The following is a 24,089-nucleotide window of genomic DNA, read 5'->3' on the forward strand; positions in this document are numbered from 1 at the left end:
CAGCTGTATCCATACACCACTCCAGCTACATTGACCTGTTTTCCTAAAAGTAAAATGTTCAGGACCTTTGCATCTACTGTTCCCTCCATCTAGAACATTCTTCCCCAGGATATACACATGGCTCATTCCTCACCACCTTAAGGTCACTCATGTCACTTTTTCACGGCAGTATTCCCGACCATAACCTACACACTCCATATGTCCCTTCCCTGTCCACCTGGTTCCATAGCTCTTAGTTCCATTTGACATGCTGTAGTGTTTTCAGTTTTGGTCACTGTCCTGCTTCTACTAAAATGTAAGCTCACAGCTATGTAAGCCTGATGACCAGAATTCAGATCTCCAAAACCCACATAAAGCCAGATGCAGTAGTGCACACATCTGTAACCCAATGCACCTATGACAACAGGAGACAGACAGGAGAATCCCAAAGCGTGCAGGCCAGCTAGTCTGGCATTTGCAGCAGGTGAACAAGAGAGACCCTGTCTCAAACAAAGTGGAAGGATGGACACACTGAGGTTGACTTGCCCTGGCATTACCTTTTCTGAGTTGCCTTGTCAGAGTGGAAGAAGGAGAGAAAGTTCTAAACTAAGAATCAAAGGGCAAAAATTCAGAATGTGTCTGCTTTTTCTTTAAAAGTCCAGAGAGACTACAGTAAATTCCAGGTCAGCCTGGGCTAGAGTGAGACGCCCTACCTCAAAATATTGTATATATATACTGGAGAGGTGGAATTCCTTCCACTGCCTCTTTTACCCTCCTCAGGCAGCCATCAATCACCACTAGTCCTGTGGACTAAAATGAGCAGAGTGCCTTTAAGAGTAGAAAAAATGAGCTAGAGAGATGACTTAGCTGTTAAGGTGCTTGCCTAAGGACACAGTACCCACGTAGCCAGATGCACAAGGTGGCGCATGCGTCTGGAGTTTGTTTGCAGTGGCCAGCGCTCCCTGGTGCGCCCATTCTCATTCCCTCTCTCTCAGATAAATAAATAAAATATGGAGGGAAAAAAAAGGGTGGAAAAGAAAAGAGGCTGTGTGTGCAAGAGTGGTTTGTCGCAGGAGTCAAGTTGGCAGCCTCCTCTAGTGACCCCTTTCTAACACCTTCTCGGGCCAGTCCACTTCTTCCCGCGCGCCACCCGCTCCAAACAGGCGTGCTTTTCCAGCACGTGGTTCTCTGTATATACCGGTTGCCTGGGAGACGCGCGCCAGGCGGGGCGCTAATGACGTCACAATAGGAACAAGCCAATAGCCGTGACGTGCACCAGTGACGCGCGACGCGGGGCGGGGCTGTGCCGGCCTGGGCGCGATGAGGCTGCTGCCCGCTGGGTGGCGCCGATTTCCCGGGGAGGTCCTTTCTGGGCCCCCGGCGGAGGTGGGGGAGAGGCGGGCAGGAGCCGTGCGAGCCAGGCCAGGGAGCCCTCTGCGTCAGCTGCTGCTCGCCGTGCCGCGCCGCGCCACACCAGCCAGGACTTACCCGCAGCTCCATGCTGGTGCCCGGTTCGTCTCGTCCATCCTCCGAGAAGAGGCTGGTACGTGCCACCTGTCGGAGATCGCGGGAAGGGAATGATGCGAGCGGGGGCGGGGGCCGGTCAGTGGCGACTTGGGGCTCGGAAAGTGGGGTGTCAATGACAACCTGGTCGGTATGGACACTAGATATGTAGGGCGAGGGCCAGCTGTGCGGAGGAACTCCAGCTGTGGATGCCAGTGAGTGAGGGGGGCTGACAGCTGACAGCCCAGGGTGCCAGGAAGAGCCATCTGTGTGCTGATCAATGTGTTCTGAGGAAATACTGCTTCTGCGGGTACCGGTCTCTTTGCCCAGCGTAGTTTGTGGCCTGAGAAGGACGACTGGACCCTGGCGACCCCTACCCCCACGCATGCGTACACCTTCCTCACTCTCTGTTCCTAAAAGTCCCAGAGGAGCTGTCTCTGGTCAGTTTGCCAAAGGGGGGAAGCGGCTCAGAGGGAAGACAGCAGTTAAGCAGAAGGAGAGATTTTCCCACCAATGCCAAATCAGAAAGAGGCAACTTTGAAATTCTCACCAGTCCCAAAGCAAAAGCAGAATGAAGGCTCCAGGCAAGCAACTTGTCAGAAGCAGCCCTGGTCAACCTATTCCCCTTCTGCTGAAAACTCCTAGCTCATGATCCACCGCCTGTAGGATGGGGCGAGGGAGGAGTACATTGGAGATCTCTGTAGTACTAGTTGATCATCTCCCCAAAACATGTGCATAAGAGCACACACCCCCCTCCCCAACTCAGTGAATCCAGTAAAGCCAGAGCAAAGAACTGGTGGGTGGGCTAGGTTCGGGGCATCTTTCGATGCTGGAGGTTCATGTCAGTATGGAATGAGGACTGGAATGAGGGCGTCCTCTGGAGTACATCATCAGGACCGAGGCTGAGTCAGTAGCCTGTGCTGAGACAGGGTGGAGGCACCAGCCTGGGGCCTCCCAGTCTTCAGGGAGAGCCATCAAGAAACAGGAGGATCGTCCTGGGAGCAGACAGGTGCACCAAGACCAGAGAGGCCAAGAATCTTGCTTCTTCCTTTAGTGACCCTGCCCAGACTGGCTCTGCAGGCCTGGAATCCTGAGCCCTCCAACAGGTAGAGTGGAACCACCCCAGAGGGGCCAAGCTTTCTCTTGAAGGCCTGGAGAAGCTGCACCAGCCATATTTTTCTAAGCAAAGGTGGGGGAGGAGCCCAAATGGACTTGGTCTGTCTCTTCTTGGGAAGGTAACAGGCTGTGTCTGTTCTTTTCATATTGGGGACATGGACCAGTTGGGGAAACCATGAAGCTGCTGTCTTGCATTAGAACAGAGTAGTCCCCGAGGAGTAGCCTGAACCCCTTTTTTCCTAGGAAGGGTCTCCTTCTAGGAAGGGCTGCCTGCTATTACTAATGCTGGTATGGATTAGAAAAAGAAGAGGAAGTATTCAATAAGGTTATGATTTATTAAACTCATACTATGGGGATAGGAAATATACAAATATTTTATTTTATTATTGTTTATTATTGTTTCATTATTGTTTTTTCTTACTTTACTGATTACATAGCTAAGATTCAGGGAGTTTAAGTGACTATCTAACTGTCTTGGTTCCAGTAAGGAGAAAAGTTAAAATTCAGACCTAGCCCTAGAAGTCCATTATAAAAATAATAAACTGAAAGTTGAGGGCAGGTCTGCCCTGCTCTCCCTATCTGTGTGCCCTGGAGCTAGGGCTTTCTTCATCTTAAAATCCCAGCGGCTGCCCTGGAGAAGTTTGACGTCTGCCTTTTTGCTAATTCTACAACTAAGAGCTCCAGTGAATCCACCTTCTGCAATTTTGGTCTCAAGTTCCACCCCAGAACTCTGCCTTCTTTTCAGTCCTCTATATCCTTTTGAATCTTCTTATTGATCTACTTCCAAACACCCTCATCTCACACTCTTAACTGGATCTTCTTTGGCTAGCACCTACCCGTCAGGCAGCTTGTGGAGGGTGGGCATGTCACTGCCCCTTTAATTCTCTCCCGGGCTTGGAATGCAAGAGAGTTGCCATCTCTTCGAGGTCAGATAAGATACTATATATATCGAGCGAGCGGTAACCTGAGCTCCGGATTACCCAGCCCCAGTCAGACTCTAGCTTCTGGGCTCTCCACTACAGTCCCTGCCCTGCTGGGGAAGAAGCCCCCAAATCCTACCCGGTGCCCCTGGACACAGGTCAGTAGCTGCCTCTTTGAGCTCTGAGCGTCACAAGGTGACCGTAGAAGACAGATCTGAGCGAATTTGAGGGAGCATATGAGAGGCTGCCTGTTGGGCCTGGTGGGTGCTATGAACAAACTCCAATGCCCCTCTGGAGGTGGGGACAAAGGACTGCCGAAGCACTACTAGAGAGAGGGGGTACCGGAAGGGAACCTGGGCAAATGGAACTGGGAAAGAGAGCTGAAGGATGCCTATACTTCCTGGAGAGCCATTTAGGTGCCTCTTCTGGGCTTGTGGAGATATTTAACCCTCCCAACCCCCCATCAAGAAGCATCCTACAGACACACTGTTGTGGGTCCACCCATTTTTTCCCCTCCAGTCAGCATGCTTGCCTTAATCTCTTTATCTTACCTCCACAACCCTTCCCCCAAGCTTTGGGCACCTACAAGTAGGATGACAGATAGAGATGGACACAAATTCCCTGGCAAGCAAGCATATTCTGCTGTCAGCTAGTCCCTGACAGAGCTGTAGCAACAGGTTAGACGGACAGGCTGGAGACTCAAGGGCTCTGTGAGATGTGAAGGTGCCTCTCCCCCATTCTCTACCGCTCTCCACACCTGCCACCGTAGATGCTTGTGGCCGCAGCAGGGGACATAAGCAGCCAGAAGTAAAGGTTGAAGAGAGTGAGAGAGCCCCCGTCCCACCCCCTTACCTTCAGGTCAGCACATTCTGATGCACTTAGCAAGCAGCTTTGGGAAGCTCTGAGGTCACCCCTGTGGAGATTCCCAAGCACCTGATGAGACTGACTGTGACTCCACTCACCTGAGCACCTGGGTAGGAGGCAAGGCACTTAGCCCTGTTTGGGGTGTGCCCCTGGAACTCAGCTTGGGTTCCTTTTGTCCAGCCGGTGGCAAAGCCAAAGAAACCACTATGCCTTCGTTGCAGACAGCTGAGTTCAGCTGACCAGACAGGGGCCAGAAGATTGCTGAGACATGGGGTGTCTCCCATCCTCTGCCCTCAGGGCCAGGAGTGCCCGGGATTCTTGGGGAACAAGTCCCTCCCCTAGCTGGGCAGGTTAGGGAGCCCTTCACGTGAGCTACAGGAAATGACAATGGCTGATGCCAGTGGCTGACACAAGGGACCCAGGTTCATTTTAACCCTGACTCACCTAGCATGGGTCCCTTGGGGAGGGGGCTAAGCTGCAGCCAGAGGAGGGGGCCTGGGAGACATGTCCCCCAACCAGGCTTGGCCCAAGGGACTGGAGCTGGGATAGATGCTAGTGCCAGAGACACGCAGGAGCTTGGCACAGTGGGTGAAATGGAGGCCTGCAGGCCCATCTCGTTGCTGGTCACTATTGTGTTCTGGGGCTCAGGTTGCGCCTGGCTTCACTTTCACTTCCCGGTGGTGGAAAATCCAGAGGGCCATTCCTGCAGCAGTGGGAGCCTTCCACGCAGGATAGTGGACTCCTGGATCCAGTCAAGGTTCTCTCCTCACCCTACCCCACAGGCCCCCAACCCAGGGAGGGGCCAGGGAAGTTTGGAGTGGAAGGCTCGGCTTCTGAATGGTTGTAGTAGACAGAGAATTCACGTCCCTTGCAGCCCTGCCACTCTACCTAGTGTGACTTTGGGAGAATCACATCATTGCCAGGAGCCTTCATTTCCTACTTGCCATCCTCAAGTAGACATGGTAATAGCACCTACCAATAAAGTTACTGGGAAGAGCTAGGTGCACGCCTTTAATCCCTGCACTCAGGAGGCCAAGGTAGGAGGATGGCCGTGAGTTCAAGGCCAGCCTGAGACTACATAGTGAATTCCAGGTCAGTTTGGGCTCAAGTGAGACCCTACCTAGAAAAAAAGAGGGGGGCTCCTTCAGATCCATTTGCCTGGCATAGTATATCACCCCTTTAGTCCCAACGCTCAGGAGGCAGAGATAGGATTGATGTGAGTTTGAGGCCAGCTTGGAACTACATCGTGAATTCCAAGTCAGCCTTGGCTAGAGTGAGACCCTGCCTCTATAAAACAAAACAAAAAAACAGTTGCTGTAAGGACTGAGTAAGTTAATATACACCATGCCCCAAGACAGTACAGTTTTAAAACAGGGCATGGTAGTGCACACCCTGAATCCCAGCACTCAGGAGGCTGAGGTAGGAGGAGTTTGAGGCCAGTCTGGGAGTACAGAGGGAATTCCAGATTAGCCTGGGCTACAGTGAAATCCTACCTTGACCAAAAAAGAAGGGAGGGGCTGGAGAGATGGCTTAGCAATTAAGGTGCTTGCTTGCAAAGCCTAAGGACTCATGTTTGACTCTCCAGGTTCCACATAAGCCAGACACAGTGACCCATGCACACAATGTTGCACATGTGCACAAGGGGGTGCATGCATCTGGAGTTTGGTTGCAGTGGCTAAAGGCTCTAGTGCAACAATTCTCTCTCTCTCTCTCTCTCTCTCTCTCTCTCTCTCTCTCTCTCTTTTTCCTCTCTCTCACATAAAAGAAAAGGGCCAGTCTGTTGGGCTTGCCTCAAAAAAAAAAAAAAAAAAGCCATCTACCTTAGGTGAGTGTGTGGGATACCATACCACACCATCCACACACATTACACACAAAAACCTTTTATTTATTTTATTTTTCTGGTTTTTTTCAAGTTAGGGTCTAGCTCTAGCTCAGGCTGACCTGAAATTCACTATGGAGTCTCAGGGTGGCCTCGAACTCACGGCAGTCCTTCTACCTCTGCCTCCTGAGTGCTGGGATTAAAGGTATGTGCCACCACACCTGGCTTTTTAAAATCTTTTTAAAGACCTTCAGAAATAGGAACACTCAAACTTCATTTGAAATATTCACAATTAGCTGGGCATAATAGTTCATGCCTGTACTTGAGAGGCAAAACAGGATAGGAAGTATGAGGCCAGAGAGCAAGACCCTGTCCTAAAAAAATGTTTTGTGTGTAAATTTAGAATTATGAATACTCTTGCTGGGTGTAGTGACACACACCTTTAACCCCAGCACTCAGGAGGCAGAGGTAGGAGGATTGCCGTGAGTTCAAGGCCACCCTGAGACTCCATAGTGAATTCCAGGTTAGCCTGGGCTAGAGTGAGACCCTACCTCGAAAAACATAAACAAAACAAAAAGACTTATGGATACTATTAAGGTTAATGGAATTTAAATGATAGAACCCAATGCTGTTTGTAAGTCTTAGGCATTTATATATCAAAAAGGTTTCAAGCACACAGCTGCACACAATCAATGCCTATGAGCAAACTTGAAGGCTAAGGAGGTTGGCATGCATGGTGGTGTGAGGCTTCGGACTGAAATCAGAAGTGACACGCAGAGGCTCCAGTGTGCTTGGGGTCTGGTCATAGGTGGGCAGCACCAGGTGGCCAGTTGTAACCGCTGCTTAGCTCAGGTGTCTAGACAGGAAGCTGAGTGCCTCTACCCAGAGGAATGCTGGCACACTCGTTTCCAAGGAAAACAGCAAAACGATGGGGAATCTCTGAGACAGAAGGCAGGAACCTGCGCCTCTTGGAAAGATGGCATGAAGAGGAAGCATGGGAAGGGACTGCCCTATTGTCCAAGGTGGCGGGCACTTGGGGAGGTGGAGCCTGGAGCCGCATGCCTAAACTTGCCAGTTCTGGGTAAACAGTGAAAGAAGCCGGGCAGCAGGGGCCCCACACTGGGCAGGGAGGGGTATGGGGAATTCCAGCCAATCGGCTGGCCTCCCACTGCCCCATGAAAGAGCCATTCAGTCCTGGCCGTTCCTGTGGCAACAGGGAGACTCGAAGCCATGTGAGTGCCCGTCCTGTCCTGTCCCAGTCTTGCACAGCAAGGCCCCGGCCAGAGCCCAGCCTGAGCTCCTGCCGGCGGTGTAGCCTGCAGGCTCCAGGGACAGCAGTGCCAGGTAATGCCAAGGGGCATCAATTCAAGGTGTCTTCTCACCTGGAAGGTGCTGGGACTTTTCTCCCGTGAGGCTGGTGTTTGGTGGCAGCCCCAACAGGGCTTCTCTCCCAGCGGTGGGAACTATAAGGTGGACCCCAGAACTGAGGATCGTCTTCCAGGAGTGTGATAGGGTTGACTCCTGGAGCTGCTGGCGGTTGGGGAGAGGCTGGCTCTTGCTTACCAGACTGGAGTAGACAGGACTGCTAGGATTGGGGAGCCCTCCTAGGACTCTGTACCCCAGGAGACGTGGCTGCACATCTATCCCACAACCCTTCCAGGGCCCGCTTTGTCTGCTGTATCTTGTTTGGCCTGGGCCCTTCTGCGTCATACACAGGGCCAGGAGAGGTCACGGGCTTGGGGCACTGCCCACAGAATACCAATTCCCTGGGAGCCGAAGTCTGGGGGAGGGGAAGGAGAGGCATGGGGAGGAGCCATGAGCTCATCCCCTGGTGGTGAGGGCGTATCTGATTGGCCCGCCAGTGCCCCAGAGCCCAGCTCCAGAGACTCGGAGTTTCTTTGACTTTGCATTATTGATGGTATTCTCCAAAGTGAAATAGAGCAGGCCCATCCCCTGCCCCCACCCCCGAGCCTGTCTGTACCCTCCCCCGCACCCCGTAGTTTCCCTCTGCCCTCGCCCCACCCTCACTTACAATGTCCTAGAGCAGAGTGGAAGTTGTTCAGGAGGAAGCATGGTGGACAGGGGGGTGGACATGAAGGGTATCGGGTCCCTGAGCCACGCAAGAAAAGGACTGACAGACAGTAAGATGAATAGCCCTTTTGATGCCAGCCTGGACTGAAACTTGCTGGCGGTGTCTGGCCATGTTGAGGAGCTCAGTTCTGGGGCCTGTATGAAAGCTGCCACCTACCCATCTCCTGCCCTGCATCTACCCCAATTTTTTTTGTTTTTGTTTTTGTTTCTCAAGGTAGTGTCTTGCTCTAGTCCAGGCTGACCTGGAATTCACTATGTAGTTTCAAGCTGGCCTCAAACTCACAGTGATCCTCCTACCTCAGCCTCCCAAATGCACCACCATACCAGATATCCTAACTTATGTATTTATTTATTTATATATTTGTTTTTTCTTTTTTTAATTTTTTTTTGTTTATTTTTATTTATTTGAAAGCGATGGACAGAGAGAGAGAAAGAAGCAGATAGAGAGAGACAGAATGGGCGCGCCAGGGCCTCTGGCCACTGCAAAGGAACAACAGATGCGTGCGCCCCCTTGTGCATCTGGCTAACGTGGGTTCTGGAGAATCGAGCCTTGAACCGGGGTCCTTAGGCTTCATAGGCAAGTGCTTAACCGCTAAGCCATCTCTCCAGCCCTATTTATTGTCTTGTCAAGGTAAGGTCACGCTCTAGCCCAGGCTGACTTGGAATTCACTATGTAGTCTCAGGGTGGCCTCGAACTGTCCTACCTCTGCCTCCCGAGTGCTGGAGTTAAAGGTGTGCACCACCACGCCTGGCTTTTTCCTAACGTTTTGTGGCTTGACTTTCTATAGCTTTCTGCCAAATATTTACATTCAGCGCTTAGCACCAGCCCCTCTCTGCCCTAGTAGGCTAGGCTACTGGCCTGAGCAGGCTGTAGGCTGTCTGAGCCAGTGTCTGCTGAACAACTAGATGTCTGCCCACTACCCACTTAGCTCACAGGGGGAAGGGTAGCAGGGGAAGCACGGTGCCCAGGCTGAGGTTGAGCCAGCCAGACCAAGAGATAGCCAGCCCTGACATTATCACAGACTACAAAGGGAGGAACTGCGCTGCCTGGCAGGGGCTGAGGGAGGAGATAATAACCAGTCATTGTTAAGTGCTTTCACGTGTTATTATCTCATTTCTTCCCCACAACAACCCTGTGAGATAGGAAGCCTGATGATAATTATTATGCTCATTTACACAGGAGGAAATTGAGACTCAAAGAGGTTAAATAACTAGTGCAAAATCCCCCTGCTGACTGTCACAGGAGGAGCGAAAACAAGTCCCGCGGGGCTCACACGGCAGGTGGGAGTCCCGGATGGCCTTCCTTCTACATGCCACCACCTTGAGGGAGCCCCTGAGTAAAGGATCCTCTCTCCAAAGTACTTTCTCCACTCCTGCCCCATTGGACCTCAAGCTGGTGCCTTGAGGTGGTGGGGGGGACTTCCCAAGGGGGGCTCCACAGCTCAGCCTGATTCTGATGTAGGGTGGCCAAAGCAAGGCTTAGGGCAAAGCATGCTGGGCCAGATTCTGAAAGACCTGGAAGCCAATCCTGATGTTGATAGCAAATCAGTGCCACCCTTCCCATGTGTACAATCGAAGTTAAAAGCCCATGGTTCTTTCCGGCTCTCCAAGCTCCACATTCAGTGACTTCTGTCCTCTTTCACCAGCGCAAACCCAGCTGGATGGTGCGGCCTCACAGCGCCACCTGCAGTGCAGGATTTGGGGCTCTAGGCGGCGCCCCGTGCCCAAGTCAAGTATCTCCATTTGGCGTCTGTGTTTAGAGGGAAACCCCTGGGAGGCCACAAATCTCTCAACTTCACTTAGAGCAGAAGGCTAAGCTCAGGTTGCTAAGACCAAGAAACAGGTGCCTGGGTCCAGGGAAGAGCCCTGAGGTGAATGTGGAGTCCAGCCCCTCTGCAGACACTCCCTCATCGCCTTCCCAGCTCAGTGGTCCTGGTCACTTCCTCTCAAGGGACTCCTTTGCCTCACAAGAGATCTGACACCATGATCTTCAGGACATTCCAGGAAAACAGTCTAGGATGCCAAAAAGACTCCTGCTTGTCACATAAGTCAGAGGAAAGGAAGCTGTTTTAACCTGAAGTGTCCAGCACTCTTGGTCCAGGAGAGGAGGGAAGTGGGACTGCCAGCTTAGGAGTCTCTGCTGAGGCTGAGAAGAACGAGATGGGCTTTGACTGGAAGAGTGTGTGGGGCTTGGAGGACTCTGGAAATGGAGCTAACCTTCTTGCATGTTTGGGTCTTTAAAAGGACTGAGTGGCCAGGCTATGCAGCCAAGCTATACTGATGCTGATTTCTCTCGTGGATGCATGGGCACGGGCATCTGTGTGCATGCGTGTGTTTCTCCGAAGCCAGCCAGCCTCGTGTGGACAGGCGCTGAACGGCCTCTGTTGAGCCCTAAGGTTCTGGCCCATCTGGGATTAGAGAACAGGCACAGAGGGGGCCTGGCACCGGGCAGGGCCCTTTGACAACTGCTTTCCTTGTCTTTCAGCCCATGAGGCTCCCAGTACCCACTGAGTGCCACCCCGAAGGATGTCCCAGCTCTCCTCCACCCTGAAGCGCTACACAGAATCAGCCCGCTACACAGATGCCCCTTACGCCAAATCCGGCTATGGCACCTATACCCCCTCCTCCTATGGAGCCAACCTGGCCCCCTCCTTCCTGGAGAAGGAGAAGATTGGTTTCAAGCCTGTCACTCCCACCAGCTTCCTTCCCCGGCCCAGAACCTACGGTCCCTCCTCCATTCTGGACTATGACAGGGGCCGCCCCCTGCTGAGATCCGACATCATTGGGGGAAGTAAGCGGGCTGAGAGCCAGAGCCGGGGCACTGAGAGGCCTCCAGGCAGTGGACTCAGCGGAGGCAGTGGATTCCCCTATGGGATGACCAGCAGCTCCCTCGGCTACCTGCCTGTGAATACCCATGATCAGGGGGTAGCCCTGAGCCAGAAGAAATCAAACAGCCAATCGGACCTGGCCCGGGACTTCTCCAGCCTCCGGACTTCAGATAGCTACAGGACTTCAGATGGCTACCGGATAGACCCTGGGAACCTGGGCCGCAGCCCCATGCTGGCCCGAACACGCAAGGAGCTCTGTGCCCTGCAAGGGCTCTACCAGGCCGCCAACCGCTCGGAGTACTTGACTGACTATCTGGAGAACTACGGTCGCAAGGGCAGCGCACCCCAGGTGCTCACGCAGACCCCTTCCTCACGAGTCCCTGAAGTCCTCAGCCCCACCTACCGACCCACCGGCCGTTACACACTGTGGGAGAAGGGGAAGGGACCAGCCTCTGGGCCTAATAGATCCAGCTCCCCAGGGCGAGACAACATGGTGAGTTTATGCTTGGGGATCTGGTGATGGGCTGGGTAGACAGTCATCAGTGTAGAAGAGCTAGGCTGGGGAGTGGGAACAGGACTCCAACCTGACTGATGAGTGATGGCAGCTGGTGGAGACAAGCAAGGGAGGTTATCCCCAAGGCTCAATGCCAACGGGAGGGGGAGGTCCCACGTTCCCAAGGGCCTTTGCTCCATCTTGGACGCAAAGTGGGGGGCAGGCCACCAGTGTTCCCTGTGGGAAGAGAGCCCCCCCCCCCATGCATCACCTCCTCTTCAGGATTTATACCTGGGCAATCCTTGGATGCTACCAGGCTCAAGGCCCAGAGTGTCTGGATATTAGGATTTTGGTGTCTTTAGAGAAAATAGTGCAGAATGCTTTGTCTTAGGGATGGAGATGATGTAATACCTCAGTACTTCAGTCATCCTGGGCTGGAGTAAGGGAAGAGGCTCTGCTGGAGACAACCAAGGGCTGGCATGGTGCCCCTCATAGCTAATCTCTGAAAATACCCTTCCCTGACCAGGCACTGACTACATTAGGCCTTTTCTGTAATTATTAGTGTGCCCAGTAGGTGGCGCGCTCTCAGAAATTTCAAGAGATCCTAGCTACATCCCTCACTATGTGCCTCTGGCAGCACAAAGCTCTGTTGACCTGTTGATTGCGTGGATGGATGGGTGGGTGGGTGGGTGGATGGATGGGTGGGGTGGACAGGTAGATGGGAAGAAGAACAGGTGGACAAGCAAGTTTATGGACAAGAGGGGAGACTATGTTCTCCGTTATCTTATGTATTCCTCCCACACAGAACATATATGTCTCATGTAAACAAGAGCTAAGCCACAGCAAGAACAGATGATTTTTAGAGCGTTTGTTCAGACAAACAGAGGAAGAATGCAGGACCAGGAGTCATTGTTGGGTGACAGACTGTAAAGTAGACCACGACTAGAGATCTTGAGGGGAAAACTGATCATATCACTTTGAGAGTCTTGGCCTTACTAGGCCACCTAGGAAGTGTCATGGAAGATACAAAAGCTGCATCTCCCACAATGTTCAGGCCCTACAAGAAGGGTTCGTGGCCTCACTAGAAATGGAGTGCAGAAGTCAGGCATGGTGTCATATGCCTGCAATCTCAGCACTCCAGAGGAAGAGGTAGGAGGATTTCTGTGAACTTGAGGGCAGCCTGGGCTAGAGTGAGACCCTACCTCAGAAAAATTTGAAAATGTTTGAGAAGGAAACTGTGTCATGACAGAGCTGGCCTGGGAAGGAAGTACATGCCGTGCTTGGGGTGAAGCAGGATTTACATGTCCGGTGTTAATTGCAGGGGAAGGGGAGACCATCAAAACACTGCTCTCAGTGGAGACACTTAGATCCTAGAAACTTCTGGGGTCTCCCCCCTTGCACAAAAGAGAAGCACTCTCCCTGGTAAACAGTGCTTCTCTAAATAGGACCTACAGACTACCCATGTAAGAATCACCTGTGTATATTGTGTATGTATGCATATATATACATATTTATAACGTGTGTGTGTGTGTGTGTGTGTGTGTGTGTGTGTATATAGAGAGAGAGAGAGAGAGAGAGAGCACCAGGCGTGGTGGCATATGCCTTTAATCCCAGCACTTGGGAGGCAGAGGTAAGAGGATCACTGTGAGTTCAAGGCTACCCTGAGACTATAGAGTGAATTCAAGTTAACTAGAGTGAGACCCTACTTTGAAAAGCCAAAAAAGAGGGGGAGAGAGAGAATCACCTATATGTGGATAGTGCTTGGAAATCTTCTCTGCCACAAGCTTCTTGGGTGATCACTATAGTTAAGAACTTCCTGACGTCCTCATCTGCTGTCATGAGCGGACACAGTCTCTTTATACTGGGCTCCACTAGGAATCTGCCTCCTTCCTCAGAGCCCTAACCCAGTACTTCCCAGAGTCTGCTGTCCTCCTCTACTTCCCTAGGGAACACGCAGTACCACCTCACCCCACAGTTTGCAGCAAGGACTTCAGATGGGTGATACATTGCCCTGGGGCAAACTCAGCCACCCTAACTTCCCTCCCATCCAGAAGCAAGTCATAGCACTGTTAAGTGGCCCCGAGCACCCCACAACTAAGCTAGCATTTTATCCTGAACTCTGTTCCGTAGGATACTGCCAAGAGGCCCCTGAGGGCTAATGGCCTAAGACTTAACCCCACCCCTCCTGTGTTCACTTCCTGGAGCTGAGTGTATCCTAAGGAGATGAGAGCAACCCCACTCCTGGGCCCCGGACCACTTCTTTCTTTCAGATCTCCATGTGAGGAGATGGTCTGCTCCTCCATTCAGGTGTGATGCTGAGCTTTCTAGCACTCCTTGCACTCTGAGAACTCAGCACCTAGCTCTCCCAGGTCGCTTCCTTAACCTGTTCTGAACCTGTTTCCTCATCTGTAAGATGCAAGAATCCCTATAGATTTCTGTGAAGGAGGCTGGCACATAGCCGGTGCTCAATAAAGCACCCTTCCAGGTGCTGTAAGAGGCAAGAAGTGTGCAATTTATGGTCCCTGCCCTTAGTGCATTCACAATTCACTTTGGGAAATCTATTCTTAAGTAAAGACAGTAAGAGACAGCCCTGGGTGCTTTCAAGTGTCATCAGCGGTAGGAAAGGAAGAGGTCATCTGAGGCAGAGGCAGGCTGCCCACAACCTTTGGAAGGTACAGTTTGCTTCTTTAATCATGGACACCTATTGGCTGAATACATTTCCTCCTCTATAAAAGGGAATGTTCACACCTGCCCTGCCCACCTCACAGGGATGCCATGAAGTTCAAAGCAAACAATGAATGTGGAGGACTCTCAAGCCATAAGATAGTAAAAACCAATGTGAACTTGGGAGCTTCACAGACTCTACCGGGCATGACAAAGAGCTGGGGGTGAGGGAGGGCTTCAGACATGGCTCAGTGGTTAAGGCACTTGCCTGCAAAGCCTAAGTACCAGAGTTCAATTCCCCAGTTCCCACATAATGCCAGCTGGTCAAGGTGGCACATGCATCTGGAGTTCATTTACAGTGGCTACAGGCCCTGATGTGCCCATTCTCTCTCTTTCTCTATCTGCCTCTCTCTCTCTCTCTCTTTCTCTGAAATTAATTAATTAATTAAATTGAATAACTAGGAGGGAGGAGAGAAATGTGGACTCAGAAATGCCCCCTCTTTGTGGCTGTGTTGGCACCAACCATACACCAGAGGGTGGGGGTGCCGCTGAGCAGTAGGGTGAGGGTCTTCCCTGGAGCTCCACCTTCTGCTGAAAATTCAGAACACGATCCAGGAGCCACAGAGGCGTGAGAAATAAGCCCTCACACCCCTCCTGGGGACTGTGAGCACACCCAGGTGGCTTGGCCCTGCAGAGAGCCCAGAGCCAAAGTACCAACCTTGTCAGCTCCCCCTCTACCCCACCTCTCCTGTTCCTGGGGCCTATGGAAGGACAAGCTGTTCCCACTGAGCACTGCCAGGTCTGCGCTTTAACCCCTACAATCCTTCCTAATCCTCCTTTGCCCCACCCCTCCAGCTGCTCCCTGACCAGCCCTGGCACCCTGCCTCACAGCCGGTCTCAGCCCGGCATTTGCCCCGCCCAAGCCTTCTCCTCCTCTCGCCAGGAAGAGCCAGGGGTTGGCCCTGGGCCTTCCAGAGCACAGTTAGCAGGCTAGGCACCTGCCCTTCCACTCAGATCCAAGGACTGTGGAGGCCCAGCCCATCCTCCTGCATGCAGCATGCACCCCTGCCCTCTCTCTGCCCAGGGACCTGTTTCTGGAAAGAATAGAATCCGAATCTCTGGGTCCTACTTGCCATGAGGGCTGCTGACTCATCTTTTGAAGCCCTGGGTTCCAGTGGTTCGCAGTGACGGGGAGATTACATAAACTGAGGTCACGTGATTTTCCTCCCAGGTGGGACTCTGGACTTGAAGGGTGCCCCGCAGCGAACAGAGGTTCTTCAGAGAGAACAAGTAGGCAGATGGCAGGGACTGTCGTCTCCACCTCCTCCACCCCCACGCCCCACGGCTCGGTGGTGAGCAGTTGTCCACCCTCTCCTGTCCCCTGCCTTCTCGCTGTTGACTCAGCTGCCCTGGACCGCATCTCTGCGTCTTGTGTGTCCAGCTTGCCAGCCTGTGACCCTGGGGCCCATCCTCAGTGACTCCCACCCCAGGTTCACTCAGCCTCCCTGAAGAGGCCAAACTTCCTGAGGGCTTCAGTCTGCACTGGCAGCACATGAAGGTCACTCAGAGGAGACATTAAGTGACTGTTCCCATGGCCAGCACCAGTCTTAGCCGCTGAGAAGGGAAGGGCAGCGGGTTTGTACTTTAAGATTAGAATCAGCAAGGTGCTGATGTCTGTCCCATGAAGACTGTGCTGTGGGCTGTGACCTGGCTGATGGCCTTGGGGGCTGCCTTGTACCCAGCACCATTTCTCAGTTGGTATCCAGAACCCCTCCATTCTCCTGTCTTCCCCTCCTTCACCCCCACTCCAGGATGTCTCCACAAGTTAATATGGTGCTTGAGCGGGGCGAGGCAATGCAGAAGTTAATCCAAACCTGGCAAAATGTTCCCTGCCCCTGGGGGAGCCGCTCCACTGACCATCAGCCGCCGAAACAAACATCATGTTCAGAACCCAGAACTGCACACGTGACCCCTTCCCTCTTACCTCAATGGATACGTAAAACGGGCACCTCAGAGCTATAAGCTAGAGAAGGAAATGTGTGCATGTCTGGAATCTGGCTGGTTCAGGCCAGATTGTCCGGGGAATGAAGGAGCACAGAACATTTGACCTCTGGGGGTCCAAGTACTACAGAGAAATAGTTTCCTACAACAGGTGGGAGGGGGAGACTGACTCTCCATCCCAAGGTACACTGTAGGTGGGAAACCCAGCCTCTTACCAGAACTCAGAGTCCCTATGCATTCATCAGTCAATAACGCCACTAGTCTGTCTTTCTGTGTGATAAACCCATGCTGGGAGACAGGCTTTCAGACATCTTCCTGAGCCCAGGCAGTGTCGCCAAACCCTGAACAGAGCTGCCACTCATATCTGAGAGAAACAGGTTGAAGTTTACCTTCGCCCCCCCCCACCCCCTGTCATGGAGCTAACCCTGACTTTATAGTTTACCTATGCAGGAAGGATTTAAGGTGAAGAAAATGGCCCATCCTTGGCTGGATGTGGTGGTGCATGCCTTTAATCCAAGCACTTGAGAGGCAAAGGAAGGAGGATCGCTTTGAGTTCAAGGCCACCCCAAGACTATATAGTGAATTCCAGGTCAGCCTAGGCTGAAGCGATACCCTACCTCGGGGGAAAATAAAAGTTGGCAAATTCTATAGCAGAAGCAAGACAAGCCCAAGCTCGGAGAAACTGATTGTGCCTGTTCAAATGGCTCTATATATTTGATCCCAAATGACTGCGGCCTTTGTGCCCAGCCCACTTCAGGAGGGGAGGGCTGCACAGGGGCTTTGTTTGGTTAGCTGCACCCTGCGACAAGATGGGACACCATCCTCACCCCTGACTTCTCAAAGTGCTCATGTACGACAACCTTCCTCATCTGTCCCTCCCTGCTCCCAGCAGCACCCGCCCCTCCCCCGCCCATGCAAGCTCCTGAGTGAGGTAGAGTGAATGAGAAGAATGAGGGAGACTGTGCTGGCCCAATGCCAAGGTGACCTAGGGTGGAAATGTGCATGTCATTGAGTCTAGGTCATGGGAGCATAGGCCAATTCAACAGTAGGGGAGCACTTCATGGGCAGGGCCCCCACCCACAGCACACTTGCTCAGCATGCAAAACCAGACACACCCCATCTCTTTAGGCTCCCTGGGACTTTTCAGGATTGCCAGCAGAGCCTGGCCTGGCCCTCTCCATTAAGAGAGCCCACAACCCTGCCCTGGAGGAGGCTCCTGCGCTCTGGCACAAGATAAACTGCACACCATGTGAGGCCAGTTGCAAAAGTTTTACAGGCACTTGTGAAGCAAAGATAAATATATTAAGATGAATTAACAGCATGCAAACTGAATGTATGAGGATGTACAGTAATGGGGCGTGTAGACTTAGGTGGAATTAATTAGAGAAAGCTTTATGACAGACCAAAGGTTGCTGTTGTGTGTGTACGCGTGCACACGCGCGCATGTGTGTGTGTGTGTGTGTGTGTGTGTGTGTGTAAGAGAGAGAGAGGTGTTGTGCTGGATCAAACCCAGCCTCCCATATGTATGTTAGACAAGTACTCTACCACTGTGCTGCATCTCCAACCCGAGACTCAAGGGATTTTTATTTTTGTGGTAAAAGAAATTGAACCCAGAGTCTTGCATATGCTTAGCAAACTTAATTTTTATTTATTTAGTTTTGGGGGGGAGGTTGAGGTAGGGTTTTATTCTAGCTCAGGCTAACCTGGAATTCACTATGTAGTTTCAGAGTGGCCTCAAACTCACAGCGATCCTCCTACCTCTACCTCCCAAGTGCTTGGATTAATGGCATGCACCACTGCACCTAGCTGAATTTTTTTTTTTTTTTTTTTTTTTGCGGCAAGCCCAACAGACTGACCTTTTTTTAAATTTATTTATTTATTTATTTATTTATTTACTTTGGTTTTTCGAGGTAGGGTTTCACTCTGGTCCAGGCTGACCTGGAATTCACTATATAGTCTCAGGGTGGCCTTGAACTCATGGTGATCCTCCTACCTGTGCCTCCTGAGTGCTGGGATTAAAGGAGTGTGCCACCACGCCTGGCTTCAGACTGGCCTTTTTATACAAGAGAGCAAAAGAGAGAGGGGGAGGGAGGCAGGAATAATTAGCACACCAGGCCCTCCAGCCACTGCAATTGAACTCCAGATGCATGTACCACCTTGTGTGCATGTGCAACTTTGTGCACCTGGATTATGTGGGACCTGGAGAGTGGAACATGGCTCCTTAGGCTTTGCAGGCAAGTGCCTTAACCACTAAGCCATCTGTCCAGCCCTGAAGGTTTTTGTTTTGTTTTGTTGGTCTTTTGTAGCGTATCATTCTAGCTGAGGCTGACCTGGAATTCACTGTGTAGTCTCAGGCTGGCCTTGAACTCACTGTGATCTTCCTACCTCAGCCTCCTGAATGCTGGGATTAAAGGGACTAAAGGCATGCACCAACACTCCCAGCTGATTTTTTTTAACGTCTAACTGTAACCCAGGCTGACCTTGAACTCACAATCCTCCTGTTTCTATCTCCCAAGTACTGGGATTATAAGTATGTACCACCACACCTGGAAAGATCCTAGTTATTTTATTTATTTATTTTAGCAGAAGAGTTTGGTGAATTTTTTTTTTTTTTTTTTTTTTTTTTTTTTTTTTTTTTTTGGTTTTTCAAGGTAGGGTCTCACTCTAGCCCAGGCTGACCTGGAATTCACTATGTAGTCTCAGGGTGGCCTCGAACTCACAGCGATCCTCCTACCTCTGCCTCCCGAGTGCTGGGATTAAAGGCGTGCGCCACCACGCCCGGCGTATTTTTAAAAATATTTTAGGAGAAAGGGAGAAGGAAAGAGAAAGAGGGAGAGAAGGGGAAAGAAAAGAAGAGGGAGAGAAGGAAAGAAGGAGAGAGAAAAGGAGAGAGAGGGGGAGATGAAAAGAGTATACATTCCAGGACCTCCTCTTCTGCAAACAAGACACATGTCACTTTGTACATCTGGCTTTACATGGGTACTGGGAAATCAAACACAGGCCATTAGACTTTGCAAACAAGCACCTTAGCTGAGCCATCTCTCCAGCCCCCAGGTCTAGTTCTCAGGAGTTGTTTTTTTGTTTATTTGTTTGTTTGTTTGTTTTGGGGGTTTTTTGTTTGTTTTTTGTGGGGTTTTTTTGGTGGTGGGGGGGTTAAGGTAGGGTTTCATTCTAGTCCAGACTGACCTGGAATTCACTATGTAGTAGTTTCAGTATGGCCTTGAGTAGTTTTTTTTTTTTTTTTCCCTTAGTTGAGAGAGAGAGAAAAAGAGAAATATGAACATGCCAGGGCCTCTTTCCACTACAGACATACTCCACATGCATGTGCCACTTTCTGTACCTGGCTTTATGTGGCTACTAGAGAATAGAACTTGGTCCAGTAGATTTCACAAGCAAGCGTCTTTTAACCTCTGAGACATCTCCCCAGCCATTGAGAACTGAATTTTAAAAATTATTTTTATTTGTGTGTGTGTGTGTGTGTGTGTGTGTACCAAGGCCTCTTGTCAAACCAATACCAGACACATGCACATGCACCACTGTTGTGGTCTGGCTTTACATGGGTATCAGGCTTTGCAAGCAAGCACCTTTAATTGCTGAGCCATCTCCCCAGCCTCCTGAGTAGAAATTACAAGTAGGTGATTGACAGGGAGTAGGAAGAGCATCCCAGAATTTCTTAGTAATTATGAAAAGCATGTGCTTAGCCATAAGGTCTGAGTTCAAAGCTCTACACTGTCATTTATGACCTTTGTGGTCTAGCAGATCACTGGCCTGAGTGTGAGCTCTTCTACCTATAAAGTAGAGGTAATAATTATTTTCTCATGATGTGATTGTGGAAACTAAGTGGGTATAGTCACTTAGACCAACATCTGGCCTTTAATAAGGATCTAACCAGTGGCAGCATTGTTTTTGGTTATTTTGCTCTGCTTTGTTTTTGAGCCGGAGTCTTATATATCCCAGGCTGACCTTAAACTTTGTATCCTCCTGCCTCTACCAACAAGTTCTAGGATTACAAGGATTTACCACCAAGCCTGGTTTATGGTGTGTTTAGGAATCAAAGCCAGGACCTCCTACATGCTAGGCAAGCATTCTGTCAACTGAGCTATATCCCTGATTTTTGGGGTTTGGCAGGGGTGATGTTGCTGTGGTGTGTTTTGGTTTTTGTTGTTTTGCTGCAACATAGTCTTTGTATCAGTCCAGACTGGCCTCAAACGCTGCAGTGGTGGGATCATAGGTGTGGGGTATCATAAACTGGCTAGATTTATTCCTTAGCCAGCTGGGTTGGTGACGGGGATCAGGGAAGCGTGTGGTAGGGATAATGAAAGGAAACTACGGGCAGACAGGCTCCTGGATCCCATGCAAGATATGCTCTGTAGTTGCTTCACAGCAGTGATGTGAGGGACTACGCAGGAGCGGCTGCTGGGAAGGGTGTAGCTGCAAAGAAGGAAGCTTGGAGAAAAGTCAGCATGCTGCATGCACGGTGTCCTGGGCGCAAGGTTGGGTCAGAGTCTGAAGATCATGCCTCCAAATGTGCCCGCCCTCAGTGCCCTGTGGTTCTTGCCCAACCCCCTCCTCCCACCACTGCGAGAATCGGACATGATTTTGAGAGCGCTCCTGCTGCCCTCCCATATGCGCGAAATTGCTGTTTTGTGGGTGGCCTAGGGTACAGCCCACACATGTGTCCAGGACATAAGCCCCGTGTGGCTGTGGTCGTGTGTGCGGTGCCCGTGTACATGTGGGGATGAGCATGCCAGGAGGAACAGAAGGAGCCCACAGATGAGTAACGGCACACACTGCTGCCTCTCCAAGTATTTTTAAACGCTAAAAATACTGGCTAAAAATAGCCTGCAAGCTCCAAACAAGATACTTTCTCTAGGCAGATTCGTGCACTTTCCTGTTAGGTGAGGGGGCGGAGCATCCGAAAGAAACCCCTGTCCCAAGACCCCTGGCCTTCAAGCTGTACTTGGGGTCAGAGGAGACCACTCACCGCCCCCGCTCCCCCCCCACACACACACACATAAGCTGAGCGCCTTCCTCTCCACCTCCCACACAGAAGTCAAATTTGAGATTCTGGAAGAGATGGAATTGAGTAATTGGTTAGAAGAGCCAGAAAATGTTCTTTCCCTGGGGCCAAAAAGGCCGATGACCTACTGTACCCTATAAATGAGCACTGCCGCTTGACAGTGGGCCAGGCCAGTCCTACGGGAGTGGAGGACCTCGGTGTCAAGGCAGGGAAGTGCACTCGAACCCAGACCCGTCCACACCCGCAGACTGTGAGGATCCTGGGCGCCATGAAGGCCTGGGTCCCCCAGAATACTGGGAAAAAGTTTGTGAAACTGTACATTATGCTCTGGTGGGAGTACAGAGCTTTCGCCAGGTCCCCCAAAATGACCTGCAGCCGCCAAGTTCGGAATTGTAGGCTGCCTAGGCAGGAAGCTCTGCAAGTGGACACCGGGTCCAGGGAGGCGTCCTTATTCCTCCAGGAGTTCTAAGCTTTGGGCCGGCTGCACCCCCCGACCTTGCCGCCGCCGGGTTCCCGCAGCTCTGCGCAGCCCGCCCCCGGGGTCCGCAATGGGCCGGGCGTGGGGCGCGGGCCGCGCGGCGGGACGCGCCGGCCGGTCCCGGAGACCTCGCTGGAGTCCGCGTGCCGGCTCCCGGGGGCGGGGCGGGGGCGGGGCGGGGCGGGGCTCCGGCCCGGGCCCGCCCCGGTGCTGACGTCGCGCGGCTGGAAGCGCCGGCCGGTCCACCAGTCCCCCCCCCGGAGCGCGAGAGCCGGGCCCGGTCGGTTGGGCGCGCGCGGCGGGGAGGTTGAGGCGGAGGAGTACGCGATCGGCCCCGCAGCAGCGGTTACCGCCTTCCGCCTGCTTTGGTGTCTGGGCTGGGGCACAGCGCGGGGACTTCCCCGGGTCCCTTCGGTCAACGTTAGGCTCGGGGCCGAGCCCACTGCCCGCTCCGCAGCATGCGCACCTCGTACACCGTGACCCTGCCCGAGGAGCCCCCCGCCGCCCCCTTCCCCACCCTCGCCAAGGAGCTGCGGCCGCGCTCCCCTCTCTCCCCATCCCTGCTGCTGTCCACCTTCGTGGGGCTTCTGCTCAACAAAGCCAAGGTACGCGGGCCCTCTTCCGAGACCCCCACCACGTCAAGGATCTGGGGTTCCCCTTCTCCCGGGTCGCCCCCAGCCCACCACGAACCCCTCGGCGGCGAGGGGACGGTCCTTTCCAGCTCTCTCTCCTTTCCAATGATTTCCTGGCAAGGAATGCCCCCCCCCCACCGTCCCAGGCGATCGCAGGTTTACTGGTAGCCCACCCACCCCATCACCGCTATTGGCTGAGGCCCTGAGGCCCCCTTACCCACCTCCCACGGTGACCCAGGCACCAGGTGGGTCTTGGTCTTTTAATTCCAGGTACCTATCAGGACAGGTGCAGGCAAGCATAACCTTGACTAGGGCTGAACTCAGGGGTGACTCCTCCAAGGCCAAATCCCGGCAGGGAAGACAGATGGAAGGGTGCCTCCCTGTCTCTGTTCCCGAATGGGCTTTCTCCCAGGAAGGAGTCCAAGGCGGGGTGCTTTGACCCCGTGAAGGGCAGGGGTTGCAGACCGGTGAAAGAGCATTCCTGTCTCTTACTGGTCCCTCCAGTTGTGTGAAGAAGGGCAGTGATTCCTTGATTGAAGGAACTCCTCAGTAACGCTGGGGCTAAGGCTGGGAGCTGTCCCTCAGCGAAAGAGAGAAGGGGCCCGGAGCTTGACAGGTCTTATGTAACAGGCACCAGCTCCCGTGTTGGCAGTGCGTGCCCTGCCCCGTGCCAGGGCCACACCACCTTCTTGGTTACAGCCAGGACGCATGGCTGACCTCACTGTGCAGGTGAAGCAGGCAGGAAAAAGCCCTCAGTTGGGGTCTCCACTGTGAAGTCACAAACTCAGCTGGTGTTTCGGCCCTATCCCCAGATAACACTCTGGCCTTAGCCCAGAGATGGGCTGCTTGGGCGCCGGCTCCTGTCCTGGAAGAGGAGTGCTGTTTACTGACTCTGGAGGTGGCATCTGCTCTCTAGAACAGTGCTTGTGATTGAGTCCAAACTAGGCTTGCTGGTGGCTGAGTGAAAGGAAGTGTGGCTCCAAACTTTTCTCAACTCTGCACCTGAGTCCCAGCCCAACCGCTGGAGTCCTTTTCTTCCGCTGTCTCTGTGAGAGGATGATGTGCAGGGTCTCTATCCCACCTCCTCCAGCCCCAGCCTCTCTTTCCCTGCCAGCCCTGAGGTAGGATTGTTTGCCCTGTGAGAAAGGTCACTCCTGGGACATTTTGTTCCTCTCTGGAATGGAAAGTGCTGACTTTCCCTGGAGCTCCTTATTTCCTATTCATGACAGAAGAATATCGGGCCTGGCCCCCGGGGGCCTCGCTCTCCCTTCCACTCCCACCCTGATGCCCAGATACCCCCAACCCTCTACCCAGAACACTCAAATAATTGGCAAATGGAGCCAGACATGGCGGTAGCACACCTGTAATCCCAGTATTTGAGAGGTAGGGGGTAGAGATGGGAGGATCCCTGCAAGTTTAAGGTCAGCCTGGGCTATATGTAAGTTCTGAGCCACACATGGTGAGACATTGCTGGGTTTGGGGAGGGTGGCAAGAGGTTTTGAGCTGTACACAAAACCATGACTCCATCACTAAAAAAAATAATAATAAAAATAACAGCGGGTCCTAACAATACCTTAGGGGAGCCACTCCCTTCTCTCCACTCCCAGGGCAATAGGAAAGGGTTAGAGATATCCTTCCCATCCTCAAGCTGCTAAGCCAGAGTAAAAACAGGAGTGTCTCT

General features: G+C 52.4%; 1 protein-coding gene across 3 annotated transcripts in view; it reads left to right on the top strand.

Annotated features, from left to right (window-relative positions):
• The first annotated feature begins 1,394 nt into the window (after positions 1-1,394).
• The window catches only part of Usp2 (ubiquitin specific peptidase 2), a 33,583-nt gene continuing 10,888 nt past the window's right edge, over positions 1,395-24,089 (top strand). Inside the window, exons 1-2 of one of the 3 annotated variants that reach the window (XM_004667359.3) lie at positions 1,395-1,522; positions 10,778-11,613. In XM_004667359.3, coding sequence (XP_004667416.1) covers positions 10,819-11,613 — 795 coding nt within the window. In that variant the 5' untranslated portion in view covers positions 1,395-1,522; positions 10,778-10,818. Of the gene's footprint in view, positions 1,523-7,417; positions 7,546-10,777; positions 11,614-22,083; positions 22,382-24,089 lie in introns of those variants that run through there. The other 2 variants (XM_045146268.1, XM_004667362.2) reach the window with 2 other exon arrangements.

Source organism: Jaculus jaculus, chromosome 3, assembly GCF_020740685.1.
Source record: "Jaculus jaculus isolate mJacJac1 chromosome 3, mJacJac1.mat.Y.cur, whole genome shotgun sequence".
NCBI classification, from domain to species: Eukaryota; Metazoa; Chordata; class Mammalia; order Rodentia; family Dipodidae; genus Jaculus; species Jaculus jaculus.